This window comes from Chamaea fasciata, unplaced genomic scaffold (genome assembly GCF_029207755.1).
Source record: "Chamaea fasciata isolate MVZ Bird 193981 ecotype frontalis unplaced genomic scaffold, bChaFas1.0.hap1 SCAF_7, whole genome shotgun sequence".
In the NCBI taxonomy this organism is placed as follows: domain Eukaryota; kingdom Metazoa; phylum Chordata; class Aves; order Passeriformes; family Sylviidae; genus Chamaea; species Chamaea fasciata.
The window spans coordinates 20,687,024-20,712,857 of NW_027094092.1; the positions used below are offsets into that span (position 1 = coordinate 20,687,024).

At 36.2% G+C, this 25,834-nt stretch overlaps 1 protein-coding gene across 9 annotated transcripts in view; it reads right to left on the reverse strand.

Annotated features, from left to right (window-relative positions):
• Window positions 1–1,540: 1,540 nt before the first annotated feature.
• The window catches only part of LRRC4C (leucine rich repeat containing 4C), a 502,291-nt gene continuing 477,997 nt past the window's right edge, over window positions 1,541–25,834 (reverse strand). For 6 of the 9 annotated variants that reach the window (XM_066187873.1, XM_066187872.1, XM_066187874.1 and 3 more), the window contains one exon: window positions 1,541–7,322. In XM_066187873.1, coding sequence (XP_066043970.1) covers window positions 5,364–7,280 — 1,917 coding nt within the window. In that variant the 5' untranslated portion in view covers window positions 7,281–7,322 and the 3' untranslated portion in view covers window positions 1,541–5,363. Of the gene's footprint in view, window positions 7,323–10,959; window positions 13,799–24,890; window positions 25,039–25,834 lie in introns of those variants that run through there. The other 3 variants (XM_066187878.1, XM_066187876.1, XR_010721885.1) reach the window with 3 other exon arrangements.

The following is a 25,834-nucleotide window of genomic DNA, read 5'->3' on the forward strand; positions in this document are numbered from 1 at the left end:
TCATATATTGCTATAATAGGAGAGAATTGAAGAAACTAGGCAATCTCTCACTGCACAAGCCATTTCAAGTAGATTGAAAAAAGCCCCAGAGAGCACCAGACATGCACCACCAATAAGTGGAGTCTGGATGATTTCAGAGAATTTCCTCTCATACTCTGGGTGAGAACTTGTTGCAGAGCTAAAAGCCCAGATTTTATTATACATGTACTGCAAAATGGAAGAAGAAAACAGAAATGTATGGATAAAGCAGTTAGAATCCTTGGAGAAGCTGCATGATACACAAAAAAGTAACTAATTTTTGAGCTTGTAAATTGTGCTGTTAGAAAATATGCAAAGATTTTCTGGAATATATAACTCTCACTTCTTGCTTTAAACATTACTTACTGTTCCTTTCAAGTCTATTAATACTCTCATTTATTCTGGCTTTTTTTTTTTTTTTTTTTTTTTTTGCTAAGAATTTCTATCTTAACAAAAGATTTTTTTTTCAAAGTTCTCAAAAGTGAGAGACTATTTTTCTCTTTCTTATTTTACAAAGATGACCATCTGATGATGTAATCAATTCAGTGTCTCCCCCTCACTCCAAAATTTCACACCTCACTGGAGTTACACTACATGAAAGATTTGTCTCTCATGAAAGTCAGTCAGAATTCACTGCTTTGGCCCTTTGGAGAGCACTGTGATTTCCAGACAACCTGGGTGTATATTATAAATATGAGAGCAAGGAGTAAACGAAATATTTCTTTACAAATTTCTCACCTGACAAAATCATGGCTTATTCTTATTGAAATAAATAGCATGTAACTATTAAGTATAAATCTTCTCTTTCTTAATAGAGTTAATACTGAAAAAACTATCCTAGAGTCAGTTAAAGTCACATTCATATTTTTTCAAGCATGATTTTGCCATTTGTGTAAAACTTACACTAAAATCTGTGACTTTCTTTATTCTTCAAGTTTTCCATTGTTTAAGTGTGCATTAATCCTTACAACCTACTTGTGATTAAATGTGGTGAACAAACAAAAAGAAATATTCCACATTTCTAATCATACACTGCATGTCTGGGCCTGAGCTATTAGCTGCTATGCTGTTTATTTCTGTATCTACACTCTTAAGTGGGGAGCAGTCAATGGAGTCGTTCCCAACCCAAATCCTTTCTGCTCTGCTGTGATCGTCCAGCCACAAACCAGACACAACCACAGTGTTTCCATAGGGCACCACCATAAGTGAGTTTGTATGGCCCACAGGAATTGCAGATTTACCTGGTAGGTTTCCCAGAATTTCCACAAGCCCATCCCCTGCTGATGAACCTCTTCTATGTCAATAACGGTGGCTCTATGTGTTTGCTTTTTATAATACTAATATATAATATGACCTCTGTAATAAAATATCCACCACCACCTTGGACTAACTGCAGATCAAATTTTAGAAATGAGATTTTTTTTCTTGGAAACACCTGCACAAATGAGAAAAAAACCAAATTAAATAGTCCTACTAAGAAAAAATTAAGTAGTTCTACTAAGAAAAAGAGAAACCCAGGCACTAAAGTCTAACTGCTTTTATTACATCTAGAAGATAAGGATAAATTATTTATTCATTAACTTCTTTTGGCATGAAATTGCAAAGTGGCTCCGAACATTTCTTAGACCTTCCCCTCCTGGACTTAAAAAAAAAAAAAAAAAGAAAAAGTGAGAATTTCAAAAATTATGTATTTAGCTCATGTAAAAATGGGATATAACCTTTAGGGAGTGGTGAAAAAGTTGAAATGATTTTCCATGCTCCTCATTGAAAAGACTACACTAATGGTCACACCTGACATATAAAAGCTTGTAACAGCTGTTATGAAACATTTTCATAAGATTATGAAGCTGGTATAACAAAGTACAATATTAATTTACTTGTCTTTTCTCTGATTCTGTGATCAGCCTGTGATCAGTGGGGACAGGGAATCTTTAAATGATGAAATATAATTTTTAATGTGTTAGAATATTTTAGAAAAAAATACAATTATTCTATTACTTTTCATACATTTAGCCCTTTTTGAAGGAAAATAAAATGTCCATCTTCTATGATGAATTGAATGGAACTCACTTGGTTTGCTTTTCACGTGTTATTTCTGTATATGGCACAATTCGCAAGACTTGATGAAAATTCCAGAAAGAAAATGTTTTGCAGTTTCTATTTGTACAGGACAGCAGATAAACATCTTCAAAATCCATCAAATGAACTGAAGAATAATTCATCATTTCTCATGAGCCCACTAGAAAGTGATAGATCACAATCAAGAACACAATTTTTTTCACAATTGCTTTACATCACACACAATGTGGTCACCTGCAAGAGAAATTTCATTAGAATTTTCTGTCAGTCATGCTCTGTCATACAGGAGATACAGGCTTCCTTCTTAACATTGTTGTCTGGAGCAGTAACATTACAGCAATAAGGAGGTATTGGAATGTGATTTGAACATCAAAACAAAAGAGCACAGCACTCCTTTCACTCTATTGAAGAGCCCAGTTCACAATTCAAACTATGATCTTCTCTAACTCTGGTATTTAATTCACCTGCAAAAGTACTGAGTGTTTTGTGGAAGTAGGAAGGATTCAGAAGTGATATCTGTGGTTCCAGGAAGGACAGGGAACATGATGGGAAAATCATAACTAATATGATTGACAGGTAACACATATATACTTACCCAACCGAACACACCCAAATGCTTTTCCTTTATGCTTATTATGAGCAAGCAGAAATATCTGGTTTTTTGATTGGCCAATAAAACCAGATTAACACTCAGTAAGAATGAATATATTGTTTAAAACAGTCACTGATAGTATTTTGTATTACTGCAAAAAGTATCAAAGATTGTTACTGATCCAGTGTTGCACTTGACAATAATTATTCCTCTTTTCTCATAGGCCTCCTACTAACCAATTTTAGGTTAGTAAAATACTACATGTTTATAAAACCAGGCTGACCATAACTGCTTTCATAAATATTGGTTAGAGTAGCCATAATTTGTTAACATAAACCCATTAATTACAGATTTAAATAGTCCAGATCTAGGTTTCCTGAGTGGATTTTTTTTTCAATTATCAGATTAGCATTGGCCATGGACTGACTGCTACTAATCAGATGGGCAAAGAACACATAAGAACGTGTAACTGTAGTAGTTTTGTACAGAATCTATAAAAAGAAATCACCCATAAAATTTGCAATTGCACTCAGAAGAAGCAGGCAAATCTAGGAATCACAGCTGCAATATTTTACATTCAGGTTCATCTTTGCCCTCTATTAAAATTCCCTTTGAGTAGATATTATTTTTCATGTAGCATACCAAAGGATAATGCCTTGCCAAATGTTTCTTGGAGATTGTTATAGAACTTCGGGTTTCATTTGGTATTATACTTATCAGACTCCTTGCAGGGTATGATTCATTGTCACCTATCTCCACTGTGTCCTCTTTAAATCAGGCCTTTGTACTGCAACATTCACCTGCAACCTTGGGAACTGTGCATCCAACAGGAGCTGTTTACCTCCTCAACATATCAGAATTCTATCTTTAATTTACAGACTAGAAGTATATTTTTCAGTGGGGTCTTCATCCTGTATGCTGTTCCATACTAGAAAGATCCAAACAGATTTTGCTAAGAATATTATTTACCTGGCACAAGACTCCAGAAACCCTCACTAAGGGTGGTTAAGGAAGAAAACAGGTGAAAAGATGTTCAGAAATGATATTTAAGATTCCTTTTTTCCTTATTTAAATCATCTTAAAATGCTTCTGTCCAGCTGCCAATGCATAAAGAAGTTCCTTGCAAGAACACAATGTCCTGAAGTGGGTTTTCTTATGGAAAGCCTTCCTGTTAGCTTTCAGTATGCACAATATCCACCAGTTCTACACCAATAAGCTAAATCCAGAGAATGCATATAAACAGAAAGGCAAAGGGTGTGCAATTCCCATTGGTAAATGAGTCTGAGTTTAAATTAATGGAAACTGGGTACTCTACAGGGAGTCCAACTGTCATGCAAATTACAGTAACTTATCCTATGATTTGTCTGACTTTGTTCTTTCTATTTTTTAAACCCAAATCCTCAGATTTCTTCCTGTGATTTACTCTATGAACAGCATTTTGATTTGATTTAGCACATAGGGATACAGCTCTTATTACAGGTATTATTAAGGCTAAGCCTCTTTCATATTTGTGCCCAGAAGTCCCAGAACAACTGAACAGGAAACCACTAGCTTTGATATAAAGATGGATTTTCTTATTGACAGTTATAAATAACAAAAAACAGAAAAAAGTTTTCAGTTTTATCTAATAAATTCAGTGACAACTGAATCTCCTTGCAAAACTTTTCTGGCATGGTGAAAAGCATCTTGTGATGTAATAGAGATAATTGCAAACACCATTAGAAGGAATGATCTCAATCTTGCATTAGAAATCAAATACCCTTATTTGCCAGTATGTTTTTTTAATAAACTAAAATGAAAACTGTGATATCCTTCAGTAATGATCCAAAATGGTTTAATTATTCTCTTTAAAGTGATTGCGTTTTGGACCATCAGAGCAGATTATCATAAGAATTTCCACAAACTTTTGATGTTTAAAGCCACACTAAGAATGAGCTATATCCAAGTACAGAAAAAAAACAATATTTTATTTATAATCTTAGTTTAGTGTTTGAACTACAAATTCTGGTTCTAGAATTGCTTAAAAGATCATGGGTTTTATAGGCTTTCACAAGTAAATTAATTTTTGGTGTTTTTTTTTGTTTTGTTGTGTTTTTTTAGGTGTTTTTTTTTTTTTTTTTACTTTTTTTTTCCATTTTTTTCACAGAATGGTGCTTTCGGTAAATACAGAGCAAATCATTACATGGAGCAAAAAAATGTTTACTTGTTTTTCTGACTTGCAAAGTTACTGGTATTACTCCATTCTTTGCTGAATAATTTCAAAAAGGGCATGAGAAAACAAAAGAAAAAAGAGAAAGTGACAAAATAGACCGAATCTCACCACTAGAATTCACCATAAAAATTCCCAAAGTGTAACAGAATTCTTACAAAATTTCCTAGATCAGTTCTTTTAGGGAATCAAGATCTCCTATGAAAAATATGGCAAATGGGAGTCAGGGTAGGTTGGGCAGGAAAACGGGAACGAGGAGGGTAAATAACTGCAGCAAAAACAGGTTCTGAGGAATACACATAATTTTGTTTGCTTTAGATCACAATAGAATTTTTAATAAATAAATTTCTTTTTCTTTGTAAAGACACTTTTGAAACAGTAGATTTAGCCCAGTCATTTGTGTCATTTATTTTATAAACCATCTTTTGTAGTCCCCCCACCCCACCCCTTAATGTCATAAATGTTTTAGATTTGAGTCTCTTGAACATTGTCTTTTGAGTTCATTCGGATCAATAACGGTTCATGCACTGAACTGTGTATTGAATTTATTGTGTTAACTGTTGTTGTGTGGTTGAAAGGAGATTTATAAGAGTTATAGTGATTTAAGTGCTCATGCTCTATTGCTGGCATGGGCAAATGACTCTCTAAGGGTGTGTCACCTGTAAGCTCATCATCCACATTAATGATCTCTACAGTCCGTGTTGGAGCATGATGGTTCTGCCGGTGATGCTGTTTCCTCATTTTGTAGAAAATTACCAGCATCACAGCAGCCATGAGAGTGATAGCCACAAAACAACCAATTATAATTTTGGTAGTCTTCATAACCTCATCTATTCCTGGGATCCCGTTGTTTGCGTCCGTCACAGGAATGGTGAACGTTTTTTCTGTTGATCTTGTGCTCTGTGGAGTGAGTGAGGTTGTCATGTTAATGGTTTCCCAGTTGGTAACTGGTGTGGGCCCGACCTGCTCTGTGGTCTGTGCCTCATCCTGAGAAGGTTCCACAGTCTCTACCGTGACGGTTGAGAAGTACGTGTAACCAGGGTTATCCAGGGCGGTCACATTCAGCGTGGCAGAAGCCGTGGTATTCCCAACAGAGTTACTCACCATGCATGTGTACAAACCCGTGTCTTGCACAGTTACCTTTGTAAAATTTAATGTGCCATCGCTGAGCACAGCAATCCGAACTCTGTATGCCCCATGCGTCATTACAGATCCATTTGGAGTAATCCAAGATACAGAGGTCAGGGAGGTCGATGCCCGGCATTTCATCTCTGCAGCCATGCCTTCTGTGACGTTGAGGTCTGCTGGTGGCTCCACTATGACTGGAGCATAACATGTGAAGTAATTCAGGTCCAGCTCTCCAATGTACCTTCCTTTTAAACTGGGAGGCGTGTGGCAACGGGCACAGCATGCAGTATTGGAAGGTGCCTTGTCTTTAATCCACCAGCTGAGCCAAAGGATATCACAGTTGCAGTTCCAAGGATTGTGATGCAAGTGGATCCTTTCTAGGCGGAGCGGTGTGAACAGGTCATGAGGCAGTAGTGTTAGATTGTTGTGTGCCAGGTTGATCTCTACAAGTGACTGAAGGTTATCAAAAGCATTCCTTTCTATCACTTGAATCTGGGACTGTATCATCCACAATTTCTGAAGATGCATTAACCCTTGGAAAGAACCTGGCCGGATGGCAGTCAGGTGATTCCCAGAAAGATCTAACTCATCCAGTTTTACAAGTGGAGTAAGGTTAGGAATCTCTCGAAGATTGCACATGGCAAGGTTCAAATACCTCAAGTTGGACAGACCTTCAAAGGCACCTTCTGAGATGTATGAAAGCCTTTTCAATTCCCCCAAATCCAACCTCCGGAGAGAAGGGATTCTGTTAAAAGCATAAGAAGGGATGCTCTCAATGGGGTTGTTTCTCAACCACAGTTCCTTCAGTTTTGACAGGTATACAAAAGCCCCATTTGGGATAGTGGTCAGACGATTGTCAAAGAGTTCCAAAGTGTTGAGATTGGCCAGACCATTGAAAGCCCCTATTTCAATTGTTCTGATGTGATTCCTGCTGAGTTGCAGGATTTCTAGGTGCCTCAGATGTTTGAAGCTATTAACTTTAATGATTTGGATCTGGTTCTCATGGAGATTGAGTAGCCGGGTGTTGGTGGAGATGCCGTCTGGCACGTCTCTAAGATTTTTCCGTACACAAATCACCTTACTGAACTGGTTGCTGCAGGAGCAGACAGAAGGGCAAGTTTGAGCCCTCACTAGACCAGCCACCACAAGAAGCTGAAGAGCCAACAGCACCACAAGCAGGGGGTCAAATAGGGCCCTGTTAAACCTAGGACCTATCATTATCTGCTGTGGATGTAAGGTCATCTTGTTCAACATTCATAATTTATTTGGTGTTGGTCCTTCTGGAGTTTGAATCGTCTGCAAGAAAGGAAGAAAGGAGAAGAAGATTAAATTAATCTCAAATAATTGTGTTCTCTTAACGAAGGCTTCTTTCAGTCAACTCTACCAATTTCTTGAAATTTGACAGTGAGAACAGGTATAGAATTTTTAATATTATTTTTCTATACAGATACGTATAGCAGCTGCAAGTGCCAATGAGATAAGAAATAGCCATACATTAGTTCTCCTGCACATTCCAATGAAAAATGTATGTAGGTGGATGGCAGATAAGAAGTTCAACCACAACGAATACCTAACAGAACTGTAACTCAGGAGAGTTGAAAGAAAGGACCAGCAAAAAGCAAAAGCTAGTAACACAGGAATCTACTGAGATAGGAACTGTCAGAGTTTTCAAGATGTTAACCTTTTTTACACATTGCAAGACAAGACAACATATAATATGAAAAGCAAGCGTAGACTCCTGTCTGATACGGGTAAAAATCCTTGTCTATACAAATATGATGCCTGAATCAGAATTTAACTAAAACTAAGTCTCTAAAACTGAGTGCCATGCAGCGGACAGGGCAAGATCTTGCCTATAAGAATTAAAAAAAAAAAAAAAAATTAAAATAAAGCATGCTGAGTATCACCCAATTTAATGATATGTCCTCTTCAATTCTTTTTTTTGGCACCAGCAGCAGAGAAACACTCATTAACAAATGAGTACTGAACACAGAAATGAACATAGCCATTTATTTTAAAATGCTGAAAAATATCCCTGTAGCTGCAGGATTGGCAGTTTCATTGGTACCTTGAAAAAACTCTCAAAAAATCCTCACTGCAAAGGGACAAAAGACCTTTACACTACAAATGATCATTACCATTTTAAGAACTTCAGTACTGATTCATGTGTGGCAGTTTTTATAGTCCCCAGCCTTCATTTCTGTTCATTTTCAATCTGCTGCTCAGTTCAAGATTCCTCTGTTGCCAAGATTAATGAAATTTCTTATAAATCAGCCAAAAGTGAAGTCTTAGTAATTACAGCAAGCTTAAAGCATATTTATAACCTAGAGCACCTAAATGGATAGTACATATATATTCACTAAAAAAGAAATACCATAAGGCAATGGTTTTCCACTTTGAGCTCCAAATTGATTAATTTTATGTAAAAAAAAGAGATTTTTCTTAAAAAAACCCCAAACATACAAACAAACAAACTCCAAAAAACCCACATTAAGAAACCCCAACATCCTCCCAAAAAAACAAATAAAAAACCCAGACAGAAACCCAAGCCAGGAAAATATATTAACTTTCATCTCACAGCAATTAATTCAATGAAAGACTTTTTTTTTCCTAATTATATATTCATTTTTGAGAATTCATTTCTGCATTTTTAAAAAACCTGTTATAAGGGTTTAGAGCTAGGAAGTGTTCTCATCTCATTTTTAATAATTTACTGCAGAGAAAGCCAATATAATGGTAAAAAATATATGAAGGGAACTAGAAAGTCTGGGCTGTATCTGTATATTTGATCTCTCTGTATGTGCTATTTATAAAACATCGCTCTTGTTGTGAAAGATTCATGAAACTAATGTGTATTGCAACCTTGAGCAAGTCACTCAGCTTTCTCTCTCTGCAGCTTACACTTCTGTCCCATGGCTCTGGAGAACCCTGTGGCTGTAGTGTCAGATGTTACTGCTCCCACCCCTTCATCCCTTCCCTCTGCCAACAGCTGTACTCCTGAGCATCAGCTTCATGGCTTTAGGATAATACACTAGATTAGATGAGGGGTGGCTGCTCTATACACCTTCCTTTTCACTGCAGGCTCACAGGGGTCACTTATCTCTTCAGAGGTGCTGAACAGGATGTATGGAGAAACACTCTAATCACTAAAATTCAAGTTTGCTCGCAAAAGTCCAAGTGTAGTAAAACTATCTTCATAAAGCAGGTGAAAAGGCCATAGTTCCTATCTTTTTTACAAGAATTTTGAAGAAAAACCTTTCGTTGTGGTCAGAAGAATTCTATTAGAGCCTAATATCAATTTTAATGTCCTTAGTTAAGATATGTGACCCATGAATTTTGCTGCTGAATAGTAATTAACCATCATCTATGATAGTTAATTTATTGTATTAGCATTTTTGTCACTTTTTTTTATTATTTTTTTTGTGCAGTAATTTGTTTTTCCTTTCTCATTTTTAAAATTCTTCTAAAACTTATACCCTAAGGACTTGGGCTGAATAATGAATTCCATTAACAAGTAATAAAACAGACACAGAAACACAACAAACCAATTATTTTACCATTGCACTGCTTGCAATGTTTTTGTCTTCACTGAAACTGGGATGAGAACTGAGCCTGCTATGACTGCCTTCAGAGCTGCCAGTTATCCTTCTCTACAAGGCTGGTGAAGCACAGGCAGCATGTGGGGCTTGATGAGGTACAGGAATCTTCTTCTCAGACCAATTCACTACGAAAAGTCACCCTTGTAGGATGTCATATTGTTTCTCTACTTTTCTTTTTGTGACTGACTGCTCTCAGTCTTGTATCCTGGAATCCCTGAAGGACCAGGAAAGCTGTAGCATTTGTAGAACAAAAAAGTACAGAAATAAGAAAGGCCATGGGAGAGCAAGCACCCTCACCATCAGACTGTGTATGCACCAAGTCCCTTTAGCTGCTCTTTTCTAGCCTTCATGAAGCTGATGACCCCAAGCCATGCTGCAAGCACTCCAAGGCACTTTACTCCTGTTATGATTACTTGAACCTGATGGTACCTCCCAACATTTCCTTTTCCTAGTTCTTCATTCAGCAAATCTTCCCTTTTCATCACTACACATATGCTCCATGAGGGAAAAAAATAATTTTACTTGAACACAGTACATCATTACAACAAATAAATTACCCAGTTATGAGACTGATCAGTAAATGTTGTCTAACCTAAACCAAAATGTTTCCATGTCTCAGTTGCAAAAAGATTTTTGAAATGAATGCTTTTATCTTCTTAAGATAGATTCCCTATATCCTTCCTATTTTTGGTTATTGACTGAAACAATGAATCATTCACATAGAACAGTGTTTTCCTTCTACTGAAGGCCAAAATTGTCTGTGGCTTTTTCATTTACTGTTCTCCCTAGTACTGTGCTAGGGATGTCTCAATCAAAACATATGCCTCAGTACAATGATCCATCAAAGACCTCCAGGGAAATCTGACACAATCAGGTTTCTGTACAATTCGAATCTGTCCATGCTTCAAATACAAGTTTGGTTACTGACTAATTGATAACTTATCTGAGTCTATAATTTTGAAGACAGGATCACCTTTTTGTGTTATGCGAATACAAAGTTCTAGAGATGTTTTCACATGTTTGATCTTTCTGTGTCTGTCTAAGCCATATCTTGTTTAATATATAAGTACAGAATATCTATATTGCCATCCCTCTGCAAGATTTACCAGGAGACAGTGAGAGAAAATCTTAGTTTTTGCAGCCACCATTTGATTTATATTCCTTGACATTTATTTATATTACTTGACTTTTCCCCCTCTTCTTTGGCAATACAGGAAGCAAAATGCAGTTTTTAGGACAAGACCACACTAAATGCACTTGATACCGCTAAAGTACAGGGGAGCCGATGATCCAAAAAAGTGACCATGACCAGCAGAAAATATACTAGGCAATACCTTGCTAGTCCTCACTTCCAGCTAGTAAGGTTTGCATGAGGCTGACATATGGCAGTAAGATTCCTAGGTGGCAGGAAGGATGTAATAAAAAGATCCTTTCTTTTATACTGGTGGTTTTCCAGAGCTCAGAGCTTAAATATTCAGGCAGTCTTGGTGCAGGTGTTTCTTGTCAGGGCAATTTTAAATCATAAATATCTTGGAAATACCCTGGAAAAAAAAATTAGCCAGAAAAAAATCACAGTGGAAAATTAATTTAAAGCCTTGAAGGGTGTTATGGAAATATTTTAATGGGCTTTACATAAAGATCCATCTGGAGCTCTGTACTAGAGTAATTTAATATTCAATACCTATTTATGCTAGAGACACATGAAGGTTTAGATTTACAAACCCACACATGGAACACAGACCATCAACCAGCTTCTTCAGTATTTGTTGACACCTCTTTGTCTTCCAAGTAATTTTTTTTTCATATTTCTAGTACCAAAACAGCAACTCTATGGTCAATTCAATACCACGACTGCCCTCTGCTGTATAGTCAAAAAATTTAGCTTAAAGTGTTAAGAATTTCCTTACTGCACAGTCAGTTCCCCAGACACAGTACAATTATCAAATGTGTTTCCAAACATAACCTTACGTCTGTCTGTGGCACTGCTCTAATCACCACAGCATATATCATCTGTTTTTTTAGCACAGTAATGTATATTCTTTTTATGGCCATGGAGACATTCCCAGACATATATGGAGAATTGTTGTTTTGGCTTTTTATTTGCACAGAAATAAATTTTTTTTTTCTGAAATTGACATTTGATATGCACGTTGTACTCTGTATAGCTTATCTGACTCTTTGTTACTTGATGTACTACACATTTTCCTCTGAGCTAAAAGCAGTGCCCTCTCAAGATCTAGAGCAGAAGATGAAGCAAGGAATGACAGATAATCCACCTCTGCAGCTATGCACAGTGCAGCTTTCCTTGGGGACAGCTTGAAGGATGCCATAGTTACCCTACTGAAATGTAACTTTGCCAAATGTGTATGCAGAGATTCCTTCCTTATGGGCATTGTAATAGTACCTCCTTTTTTTTTCTCTTTTCTTTTTTTTTTTTTTTTTTAATCAAGTCTTGGGCCTCATGTGTTTTGCTCTCCCTTTGCTGTACCACCAGGAGAAAGTGACTATGCTCCCTCTGACTGCTGAAGGAATTTTCTGTAATGAGGGGCTTTGATAAAAAAAAGAGAACTTCCACACCATTTCCAAAGATATGCCTAATGAGGTATGGCAGGTGGCAAAGATATTTCCCCAAGCTCCAGTGACCCTTAGCTGGATCGCTGGCAGTTTAGTTGCTGTTGGCAACTCCTACTTTGCTTTCTATCTTGTCTGTGGGTCTATGAATAACAGTCTCAGCAGCAGAGCTGTGCAGTGCAAAGGCCGTGGCTTTATCCCAATATCTGGTTTAAGATACAGCATGATCTAGCACACTTTGGTTCATGCTGTACAGCTGCCATGACAAAAAATTGAGACATGATATTATATAGACAGAACTTATCAAATATCAGATGTTTAAACTATCACAGTAAAATTACATCATCACAAATATATCACGGTAAAGTCTCAGCTGAAGAATTGTTAAATCCTCCCTCAGCCGTGCCCCACAAAATTTCAGGATGAGAAGCATTCAAATCACTTCTTTCAATTTTTTTCAAGTTGACAAATATGTGGATGAATTCAGAAAATGCATCTTTGCTTCACTCTATATAGCACAGTTATGTATGCTGAACCTCACACCCTTTTAAAGAGGTTTTCTGAGAGAAAAACCCATTTCAATGATATCTGCATTTTTTCAGAAACCAAGCCACTCTGCAGTTGTAAATTAAACAGCAGATTTCCAAACACGTGATGAGGAGCTAGGTGCGTCAAGTAGCTAATTATGCTGGGAAGTCTCTTCTGGTAGCATCAGCACCAGAGAATTGAAAATAGTTTCTTTATGGAACAGAGCTTAGAGTACAGCAATAAAAATAGGTCTAAATCCCAGGATGACCTTATGCAGAAGTAACTCTTTTGACTCTCTTTTCAGGAACTCTGAATGCTCCAAGGGCCTGAGACTGATCCCCTTTTGGCAGCAATGCCAGCAGAAGCAGCCAAGGGAATTTCAGTGCAGAGACACGCACACAATATGCTTCAGCTCCACAAAGTACTGAAACACATGAGGGTAAACCTTCGTCCCAGAACAGAGACTGAACTGTGGGCAGGGAGTTCCACCGGGGTCAGAAATCCTCTACCAACATCTGCTCTGCAAATGCTCCAGCAACCTCACATGTGTGTCCCCATATGGCTGCGCAGGGTTGGGCCGATGGAACAACACTGCCAGGGATTCACTCACCATAACCTCCTGCCCACCTAACCTCCCCCCTTTTCTCTCTGGAAATACCTTTCCACCTGGCTGAACCCTCAAGGATTGAGCTCTCAGTTCAAGAGCAGTGCAAACAGTTTGCATGCTGTTCCCTGCCCCTACACAGTACAATGATACCATTCTCTTTTTCCATGGGATGCTTTTGTCACCAAAGAAAGAACACATGCTATGCTCTCAACAGGGAACTACAATGCATCATTATGCAAAATCGGTGAAATGGTTTACAGTAGACATCATATCTTCCTCTTCCCAATCTGATTTATTTCTTCATGGATTTTCTCCTGTCAGAGGTTTTTTAAAACAGATTGGTTTACAGTGAAACTCCATGACTGTGACTATAAAACTGGGTAACTGTATCTACATTTTTAAAAATCAGTTTTCCCTTTTCACTGCTATAGGACTTTAAAAGTCTCAACAACAGTTAAGGGAGCCATTGCAATAATGTCTAAAAACCTGGAAGGTTTCAAAGCCCAGCAGTTTTTATCTATTTGTTTTTTATTTTATTTTTAGTTAAATACAGTGGAGGCCAAAGTGGGCTAGATAGACAGCCCTGTAATGCAAACTGATTACTCCTGAGACCAGACAAATCAAAACACTCACAATGCAAATTATTCTCCTCTTTGTATGTTTCACTGTTTTTTCCTGGGACATAGTTCTGTGGCCCCGTGAAGCATTTAAGTGTAGGAGGCAGAGCGGATATTGCTGTACCATAGATACTTCTCAGTTCTCTCCTGCAAGCCTTTTCAGACTCAGTTGAATCACTGAGACACTGATCTGAAAGACCTAAATGTGATTGGACATATTCAATCCTCCTGAATCACCACTGATTTCAGGGAAGTTCAATCAAGGGTGAGTTTGACCCAGTCTGCCTTTTTCTTCTTGTCTTTCATTTTGTTATACAGAAAACAGCTTTATTTCACACACCTTGTTGTCCAGCTTGATTTTATGTTTCCTCTCTCATTTCTTCCTAAGGTTTAAAATTTTCTCTTTAACATCAGATAAAGGAAATTAACATGAAATAAACATTTTAAAACTGAGAATTTGACTGCACATTGGTCCAAGTAAAAATATTTGAATTTTAGCTAGAAATTAAGAGACTTCAATTTTTGAATCTCAATCAGTCTGGCATTTCCCTTTAATTATAAATAAAATTTTACTCTTAAGTATCATTCACAGTATCATTTACTCTTAAGTATCATTTATCCTCAATAAAACTGATTTCACAGGAAAATCATAGAAAACATCAGATGATATGTAAGGAATACTTCCTTAGGACAAACAGATTTCTTAAGAGGAATTATATGATTATTTGTTGTCCTCTCCCTGGATGTCACTCCAGGGAGTCACTCTAAGGGTGATGAGGACAAAGCAATCCTAACTTGTCTGTTCAGGCTGTTCACAGTGGTATGAATAGGAGCAATCTATGAACTATGCATGATGAACTAAAAATCTTCCATAAAATCCAACACAATACAGCTTGTTTCTAGTGCACCCAGAAACATTCTTAAATTTTAATTGGAAATAACTTTTAAGTGGGTTAATTCTATTGCATTAAATCTTAGTGTGGACATTCTTATTTAGAATTTAATTTAAGCTAAATTGAATCAAGGCCACTGTAACTTCAATTAAGAGTGTCCATAAAAGGACATAATGTAGTTTAGTTAGTCCCTTCCAAAGTTAATTTGGATTCATTTTCTCAAGACCCTGTATAGATATTAGTAACTTTTGTTCTGTATTGACTTGGGCTTGATTCAAACCAATTACATAAAAGTAAAAAGGTTTTCTACCTCATCACTGATCCCCCTGGGTTACTGAAGTTCCATTTGCTTCACTAATTCAGTTGATAAAATACATTTTCTCTGTCATTTTGTTGTTTGTTTCATCTCATATCTCCTTCTGGATAGATATTTATGTAGCAGAAAACAGGCATCTGAACAATAGAAATTTTACAATAGCCTGATAATAAAATTCTCTTAATTACAGAAGTCTGTAATGGCACCTCATGTGCCAACGATGATATAAGGGGAAGTCATACAAGCACCTTCAAGATTTCCCTCTCTTATGGCAGAAATATCTCAGTGAGCAATAATCAAACGGAACTATTTCTATAACTATGCTTTCTTATATTTTTTTCATTTATTACCTAACAAAAATCACAGATCCATGTTAGGAAGGCATCTGAGAATAACAACAAAATTAACATAAAAACAACCCTTGATAAAAAATTATGTGCTGTTCTAAAGTACTGGTCCAAAACAGTGCAGGTTTTAGTCCTGTCAGACTGGTGTCATTTTTTGAAATACTATAGTATTTTTTGGTTTTAGCAGTGATTGAACAACATCTATTTAGACATAGTACAGTGATGCTTTATTTCAAACAAACTAGTTTTGGTCTGGTAGAATATAATAAATTTTATACATGGAAACATTAAATTTTAAATTGACATCCTTTTCAAAAATGTACTAGAACATTTCAAATTGGTAGGTAAAAATTAAAGTTTGTGTCTTTTCAAAAAAATGGAAAGGCAAAAATGTGCAAGGCTCAAAGGCCCATGGAATCCAAGGTATTAACCCTGATTACTTCCAGAATTTTCTCGCTACTCACATATGATAAAAAAATGATGCAGGAAATGTCAGGTCAGAACAACCTAAGAATACATATACAACTGTAGCCAGTATGATAAAGAGAAACAAATCAACCAACCAACCAACCAAAAAAAAAAAAAAAAAAAAAAGAAAAAAAAAAAAAAGAAAAAAAAAAAAGAAAAAAAAAAAAGAAAAAAAGATTAGAGTATATATCTGCACTTAAAAAAGTTTCATCCTAACCTTAGAAAATTGGAATATAGACTTTAAGGTCCAAAAAAAATAATTTCCTAAATTACAATATTTGCACTTGTCTCCTGAATGTGCTAATGCTGAATATTCTTGTCAAGCATACATGTCATCCTCTGAGCCTTGCTGAGCTTTTACCTCAGCAGATAACGTAGACAAGAGGACAAAAATATTTCAGTTTGATGAATAAGTTTTCTATACTTCTCTACAGTTTGGCAACAGACATACTCTGGTAAAATCCAAAGTGATCTTAAAAGACTTGAAGATTACTTTGATATTAGCAAATCAGAGAATTGTCCATTTTGTGGCACGAAAAGATGGAATTTGAACCATAACAACTGCAGTTTTTCCAAATTTATTTTGTATTAGGTAAAACAGAGGAGACTGAGGAATGAAAGGAAATTATATATATTAAGGCACTGTATGGAAAACCTGCATCAATATTTTTTTGGAGTATGATTTAAAATAGGTTTCTGCCTAAATACTTCTATGCCATGATGATGTGTCAAGAATGGTGTTTTTCTGTTTTCCTTTTTTAAGTGCTGAATTATTTCATGCTGAGTTGGAGAAGTGCTTGGTAGGTATTTCATAACCTTGATAACAATAGGCTATATTGTTAGTATGTATCATTTCAAAATACCTTCTGGGAAAAACATACCCATCTAACAATGCACTAAAGCACCAGAGTCCATTTTGCATCACTGCATTTGTAGTGGCTAACTGAGTCCAAATTGCTCCCTCATTCTGTTAATAAACAAAGCAACAAAGAGAAAAAGAGACATGAGTTAAAAAGTTAAGGCTTCAAATAGCCTCGAGTCTGGCAAATGATGGTTAAACTTCTTGTCCTTGTAACTATGGAAACCCCTTAAGGTAAGAGTGGAACACAGGCACTTTGTGGTCTGCAATTTACAAGCTGTTTATTTAATTATGAAGGAATATGAAACTGTTAGGGGCAATGCAATTATCCTACTGTGATAGTGCTTTGAGAGGAAAAATAGGTACAGAGAAATATAAGAAGTTAATTTTTTGGAAAATTACTTGTTTTAGGACTTCTATGAAACTGCAGCACATTGTTTTTTACTGAAATCTGTGATTTTTTTTTTCTCCAAAGAGAGTGAGGACCCAGAATTAGTAATACGACGTTTTGCCATAATATCCCTCAGTAGATTCATAATAATTATGTCCATTCTATGCTTCATGAACAAAACCAATGTCAGGGTGTATTTCAATTAAACCCTAGGTGTTACCAAGGTGCAGTACAGCCAGAATAGCAAGCACATTATTACCAGATCTATCACTGCTGGGCAATGAACAGGTCACAGGTGCTCTTGCGCACAGCTTTTGTACACCTTTAAATATTACAAGTGGGAGAATGTTTCAATTCAATTTAGGAGGCAGCTAGAGAAATAAAATTAAGAGTGAAACTATGTGGTGACTCAGGGGGACTATAACAACTACTTACAAGTATTTCCCTGGATCTGAACAACAAACTTTGACCTGAGAGTTCTGTTATTTGGAATTGCATGAATGTAGGGCCCCTTGCACACAATGGGAGTTTTTGGTGTCAATCCGTCATTCACTGGATTGCCATAATTAGATGTCAAACATAAAAGCACCCTCATAAGGCCTCTGGAAAAAAGACAGGTAATATTATTCTCATTTAGAGTTGAAAAAACTGAGGCAATAATGGATTAAATCAGTTGCCAAAATTTAGCATGTGTATATAAGACACTGCAAACATGAGCCTCACACTCCACACTGGCCAGATGCAATACATGTATTATCAACTATCTGCTGCTAGTTGTTGACAGTATAGATGGCAAATCCAAAGAAATACTTTGGGAGTTTGAAACTGCAATTTATAATACTATTCCTACTTGAAACTCATTGGACATCTCTTCTACCCAGAGAACAAAGCACAGACATCAGTCTGGATCACTTGAGACGCAGTCCAATCCTTCCAACAATGACAACGATAAAATTACTACAATGATAAGAGCTGAAAGAAAATCCCTTCCATAGGATTGTAGAACTGACAAAATGTGGCATTCATTATAATTTGGGGCCATCCAACTAAGGAGATGTAAAGCTGTTAAAAAAAACAACAGTTCACCTTCAAGGAACTAGCCTCAGTAGCTGAAGAAGGAAAGGGAAGACCAACTGGATTTAACTCCATCCAGCACCACTCTCCATGCCCAGCCATCCAGCCAGGTTTTTACCCAATGAAGTGTCCACCTGTCCACACCATGGGAAGCTAGTTTCTCCAGGAAAATGCGGTGGGAGACAGTGCCAAAGGCTTTACTATATTCCAGGAGGACAACATCCACAGCCCTTCCCACATCCACTGGGCGGGTCACCTTATTACAGAAGGGGGGCAAGCTAGTGAAGCAAGACCTGCCTTTCCTAAACCCATCCTGGCTGGGCCTGATCCCCTGTTTGTCCTGTACGTGCTGAGCAATGGCACACGAGGTAATCTGCTCCATGACCTTCCCATGAGGTCAGACTGATATGAATTCTACAAATCTCATTTTCATTAGTTATAATCTGTCAAGTGTTGATTCCTCTCTAACAAACATATGTTTCTGACCTGGTAAACGACTGATGTTGTTTCATGCATTACAGTACTGTTGAAAGATAATGTTTCAAAAACAGTTTCACCCTAAAGTGACAAATTATTAAAGTTTTAATTTCTAGATTCCAATAATTAATTAACCCCCAAATATCTTTGTATAAATCATAATCATAGGGTCACACATGCACACATAAGACATCATTTGGATTTTAACTTAACAGGGAATAAATATCCTTCTCCTTTAGCTAGCTTAACTAAGTCAGGCACTGGAAGCAAAAATAAAGAGACAGAACTAGGTCCAGTTTTATAATTGCGTCAACAACTTTAACATGGCAAAATAAAATAATAATGTATTTTTTAACCAGTTTTAATTTTATTCAAATGTTAAATTACTTCTGGAGTAACTTAATATTGGAGCATTGTGTTTCTATATGTGCTTCTATATGTGCTGAAATATGGTACTAGCAAAACCCCTTATCATCCATCCCAATGTGTTTTCTTGAGGTACCCAAGACATAATGCACATATTTTCAGAATATATCACCTGATTCAAGAATTGATAGTATAGATCTGCCTAGCAAGTTATGATTAACAAAGAGAGCTTTGAAGGCAGCTTGGTGAAAATCCAAGGCTTTAAAGGAATTTTTGAGAAAATGTGGCAAATTTTATGAGTTATTCTCTCTGTACAGACCACCTATAAATCCAAGAATAATAAATTATAAAGATAGAATAGATTTTATCTCTCTGGAACTTTTTACTACAGTAAGTCTCATAGAGAAAAAATATAGATTACTTTTCACATATACATGGGTTTAAAATTGATGCATACACATTTATTTAACAGAATGTTTTCTCTATGTAGGCTCCTTATAACCTGCTTGTCAAAATCACTGGCCAAATTCGAAGTATTATTACACCAGTGTGAAATCCATATCAGATCCAGGAAAGCTGGCTTATAATACTTTAGCAGATGATAATTTTCACCATGGTGGTGTACATCTGCTCTAAGTTACCAACAGGCTCTAATGCCCAGTATCAGCAGTGCTGCGTGCTTGTTCAGCTGTTCAGACTCTTAAATGCTGATACTGTATTCTATGTTCATGAGCTCACCACACACTTGCATTTTTAACTAGCTCCATGAGAGAAAATCATAGGTAAAAATTTGCTCCTACCAGAGGGAGTTTTGCATTTGGTTTCAGTGGAATCAGGACTCTATGCCATATATCAATAAGAATTTGCTATATGGTGCCAATTGCAGATTATTGCTGATGTAAGCACTAGGGCTCTGATGACATTCTTTTAGGATAGTTTTCAGGGAGATGGAAATGTAATTTTCATTTAATTAAAACTGTCGCAGAACATAAGAGGAAAAAAATAGTAACTGAGACAGCTAAAAAAAGTGTTCTTATATATTAAAGTCAGCTATAAAAAAACAGTAATATAATATTTTAAAATGTCAGTATATTAATGCAGCTGATTTAAAGCAGCTGTCATACCTTATGGTAACAAATAGCTTCCAGAAAAGGAGAACTTTACTGATAAAGACCTAAGTACTGAATTTAGGTTATTTTTTAAATTTTGTTCAGTGAAAGATACAGAGTTACCATTGTCAACACATGATTGGTCAACAGTTAAAGATAATAATAAAACATAGCCAGTGAAGCTTTCATTCAAAGTCATGCATTTCTACATGCATAGCTATACCTAATACACCTCAACACTATTTTTAAAAAGCCACTTATTTGTTTTCTACCAAGAAAATACTTCCTGAATTTTTGAATTCCAATAGCTGCTCTAGCCTGAGCCCATCAAAAATACCACTGAAGGTCAAAACTGCTAATGTGTCTAGTTCTCTTTGGCTCAAAATTATTTTCTGGATTCTTGTGTATACTTCATAAGGACAAAGACATGAAATATTTCCAAGGTGTCATTAGCAGGCGCCCAGGTAAGCACTTACAGTGGGCATGGATAATGCAGTCCTCCTGTGAAGTATCTGAAGACTTTTGGCATCGCCAGGCATTCTCTCACCAGAGTATTTCACACCAGTTCCATGTGGTTGTGAGCTACTTAAAGCAGTGATAAATATAAGTGCTAATTTTCATTTAAATATCAATGATACACACTATGTATATCCCCAACACTGGGATGCCTTGCAGACCTGCATCACATAGTGGACTTTTTAGACTGGAAGATTACACAATTAACTGTAGAGTGGATTTTGCTATCTGCCTATAGGCAAATACAGTTCTTTGCCTGTTTCTAGAAGTATCCACTTGTGCAAGAATGCCTAATGGCAGCTATTACCAAGTAATTGTCTGTCATTGTCTGCCTTTGATCTGCAAGAATGGTTTTAGAACTTGGTTTAAAGTATCTTCAGAAAAGCACCTTAATTTCTTTATTTACATTGCTGTTCATATGTGCAGTACTTAAGAAAGCTCAGAAAGTGACAAAATGTAATCACAGCAACTAGAACCAGCAAAGACTTCAGGGAGTTCTGTCTCACATTCTCCACATAGAAGCAGAGAGATTTCCTTTACTAGATCTGATTTCTGAATGGGGATCTAAATCTCAGAAGGATTTCATGGAAGACAGGACAGCTGCTGTGTATCAGAGATAAGGAACACGCACAGATTTAAGAATTTCCTTTAACACTGCAGCCATAGATCTAAATCTAAACTATGACTAGCTGGGAGGGAATGATGGAAAAAAAAGTATATAGGGAAATGAAAGTGATATACATAACACTTTCCTGCGGCTGCTCTTTATATTTTTTTTTTCCTTTTCAGCAGAGTGAAGGCAACATTTTTCGCTGTAATTCTAAGAAATTGTCTGAACTTAGTCCAATTTCCCAGATGGGATAAACTGGAGTTATTTCATTCAAGTCAATGAAACCAGATGATTTTTATTCCTGTTGAAGTCTGTGATCCTTGGTACCCTCGATTCTAGACTTATCCATTCTTGAAAAATAAGTTGTCTTGGAAGTCTTTAGAGCAGCCTTCCAATACCTAAATGGGGCATACAAGAAAGCTGGAGACAGGCTTTTTGCAAGGGCATGCAGTAACAGAACATGGGATAATGGCTTTAAAATTAAAGAAGGCAGATGTAGATCAGATATTAGGAAGAAATGTTTTACTGTGAGGCACTGGAACAGGTTGCTCAGAGAAGCTGTGGTTGCCTCATTCCTGGAGTTGTTCAAGGCCAGGCGGGATGTGGCTTTGAGTAACCTCGCCCAGTCAAAGATGTCTCTGCCCATGGCAGAGGGGGTTGGACTGGATGATCTTTAAGGTCCTATCCAACCCAAAACATTCTATAATTTCATAGGTTTATGAATATCAAGAGGTTCAGACCGCCAAGTGCTATGAAAATGGAGCTTTTATAAAATAGGTTTAGAATGGTAAAGAGAAAACTAACAGTTTTATTTTAACTATGTAATAAAGAATTCTGATTGCTGAATGCTGAAAGAACAGTAATCATACCTTAAGAGTGGACCTAGTTTTAGCTCTCAAGAAATAAACTTTCCTTTTTCTGAATAATTAGATATTTCCTTTCTTTTTCTCTTTTTCTTCCTTAGTGCGATAAGTTATAGGGTTGCAATCAAAATTATGAAATAAAAACAGCAGACACAGTCCACATCAAGCAAAGACAGGTCCCTATCAAAATTATGAAATAAAAACAGCAGACACAGTCCACATCAAGCAAAGACAGGTCCCTATGTCTTCCACTACAATGTTGTCTAGTGTACATTGAATTTAAGAGGTTTTACATTGACTAATGGATGGCAATAGCTTAGAGTTATGTGTTGACTTTTATCCAGGTATTTCCCTGTGAGTTTTAAAAGTAGCGTAGTAAGACACCTTTCAATTTAATTAAGGGTCTTTTAAGACTGACAAAATTCATTTCTCCTTCTTAAAGAATATGAAATCCTTTTTTTAAAATTTGCCTGCAGTCTGGTGTCCAAGTTGTCAGCAATTTCTTTTTTTTTTCCAAAAGTGTAGTACAAATTACTAAGTTCAAAATTCTATAGCAGCAAGAAGAAAAGATTTTTTTTCTTTTAATGGTTTGAGGTGGTTTTCTTCTCACCAGGATCCCCAACATTTATACTAAGTACAGCTTCATTTCTTAAAATGAAATTTAACAAGCTGTACTTAAGAGTCAGAAAAGCACTTACTAGACCATATTCAATTGTTCTTTGATGTTATACTTTATCTCCCAATTTTTACTAAAAGGCAAAGTAAGAACATACTAGGAAATGAGAGGAATATTTTTATTAGTCATTGCTGAACAAAAGGAACAGAAAATGCAAAACCAGCAGACAGTGTACCTGGAAGCTGGTACATAGCTACTGCTGTCCTCACAAAATTCTGATTTTCAGACAGTTGATTCAAGGATTTTGAATTGGGATTTGCTTCACCTTCCTTGCAGACTGCAAGGAATAATGATGAATTCCATTTTCAATCCAAAGACCCTTGGCCATGCCACTCTGTCTATTATATAGTGGCACAATCATCAAAAGCATGAATAAAATTCAAAGATCCATACTTCACATTACAACTAAAATGACCTTTTTATGCTCCTGAGAAAAAGGTCCTTTTTCTCTGAACACACGCTGAATTTTGCTATTTTTGGAAAGTTCTCTCAATGGGAAGTTTCAATATCAGTTCAATGCATAGCGATCACTTCATTCAACACCAAATTAGTTATGGATGCTGAGCCAGTGCTCTATGCCATGAAGAATGCTTGTAGAAAGTCCTGACTGTGCTGTAATAGTGGTTACTGTCAAAAATAAAATTCACAGGCCAGATCCACAGCTTGTATAAATCAGTGCAGCTTCACTGACACAGGCTCTGTCTCACTGCATCCATTTAAATAGTTTCTCAAACTCCTGATCCAACATTTTTATCCAAGTGCTGGTTCAGGTAACTGCAGGCCAAAGTACATTCACTTAAGAAAGGTGACAACAAAAACAAGAGATACTTTGTTCACTGTTAATGAACAAGAATGAATATTAGTTTTTTAATATTTGTCTGGTAATGAATTCATTATATTCTTATGGAAATTATGTTTAATGCAGTATTTCTGAAAAATGTTTCCACTTAATCAACAGCAGGGTCATAAAGATCGTCTACAACAATTTGTGTCTCTGTCCTTTACAATGTCAATTGGATTTCTGTCACAAGGAATAAACAAGGGGATGTTCCCAGTATATGTGGATGATGGTTATGAAGAATTCAGTGATACGCATAAGAATCCTTTGCAATTAAGACATTAAAAGGTTTAGCTTAAAGATACTTAAATTTAAATTCCATTTTCACTCCTCTTCTGATGAATTATGACTTGCCAAATCCATGCCAAAATTAACAAACAAATTCAGAATAAGAAGTTCCAAGTTCAAGCTTTCTTTTTTAGTATAAACCATGTTGTTTACATATTAATATTAAATCTACCTTAGATATACTTTAACCAACAGGTACTAAATCAGCTACTTTGAACTGGAGAAACTCAACTAATCACTTTATCTCCTCTCTATGCCCAGTCACCTCAACCAAGGATAACTCCTGTGCCATTGACCAATGAAGTGATTAAGAGGGCTTCAGAAGAGAAGTTGGAATGTTTCTATGACATTTTCAGTGGCTGCCCACTTGTCCCTTCAGGCAAATGTCATACCCCTTAATAGTATCATATTCTCTTATGCAATATGCAGAAAAATCACCTTTCTGTTTAAAGTTACAGATTTATCTTAAACATGAGTTAACAATTGAAGAATGGAGCCTTCCATTATTTTGAATGTTTGATCTTAGTGAGGCCTCAGAGCACTTCAGCTGAGTTAGAAAAAAAATGTATAAAACTATCAGGACTGTATAAGAAAAAAAGTATCCATAATCTTTGATGCTGATTCTTTTCTTACTCATGAGAATTAGCTACTATTTTTCTTTTACTTAAAACAGCTGGCTGCAAAATCTGAAAAATGCAAAAAGGCTTTGCTAAGAGAATGAACCTCAAAAATTTTTCTGTAGTTTAAGATATGCAATCTATTGTCCAAAATGCATTTAAAAGTGCAGTGGTGATACTTTACAGTACCACTCAAAATGTTGGTAGAGGAAAAAAAAAAATATTCATACTCACTTCACAGGGTAGAACTCAAGATTTGCTGGAAAGTAACATTTGTCCAAACAAGTCAGTCTTTCAGGGATCTCCCCCCCCTATAGTTCCTTGTCTACATATAGTATCAGATACCTGATGTACCTGAAAGATCAGTCTTCACAACTTAAACCTGTCATAGAAAAACAGAATTGAAACTTAGCTTTTGTAAGCAGCATAGGGATTTTTTTACCCTGCCCCTTGTTCATTCACAGTAAAGCTGAGTGGTGTTTGGGACATTTGCCATTAGTTGTAACTCTTAGTTGAAGAAAACTATGCCACAGCTAATGGGGTAATTCCTGGAGTACAAGTAGCAGAACTTTTGTGTTGCAATATTGAGGATTATAAATTTACACTCTGCTGCTGAAATATGCTGTTGGGGTCATTACTCAGTCTGAGCTAAAGCTGATTTGATCATGAAACTCAGCAGAGTAGCTTCCTGACTCAAGATCATAGAGTTATAGAGTTTTTCTCAATAAAGGGTCACATTAAAAAAAATAAATAAAAAGAAATCACAGGGGGGCAAAAAATCAAGAAGCTCATTTCAGCTAATTACTACCACCATATCTGGCTCATTAGTGCCACTAATACCACTCATGTGGTATGAAAAACCAACTGAAAAGGTTGCACACCAGCTAACTAAACATGAAAAATACTCTTTTGTAATTATAAATTAAATAGAATAATTGACCAACTGATATAATTTAACTGGTAAATAGGTAAAAAATGCAATAAAACCATAGCGAGAAAAACATTGTGAGAAAAAAAATAGAAAATATTTCTTCTTAAAAAGCCCTTTTTCTTTTTTTAATTTTTTTTTTTTTTTTACTTCATCTCCTCCCCTTATCCAAAACTATTGCCAAGAGAATTTACTGGACAATAGCCTGTTATGCAATACCATGAAATGTACACAGTGTTTTTTATGATAA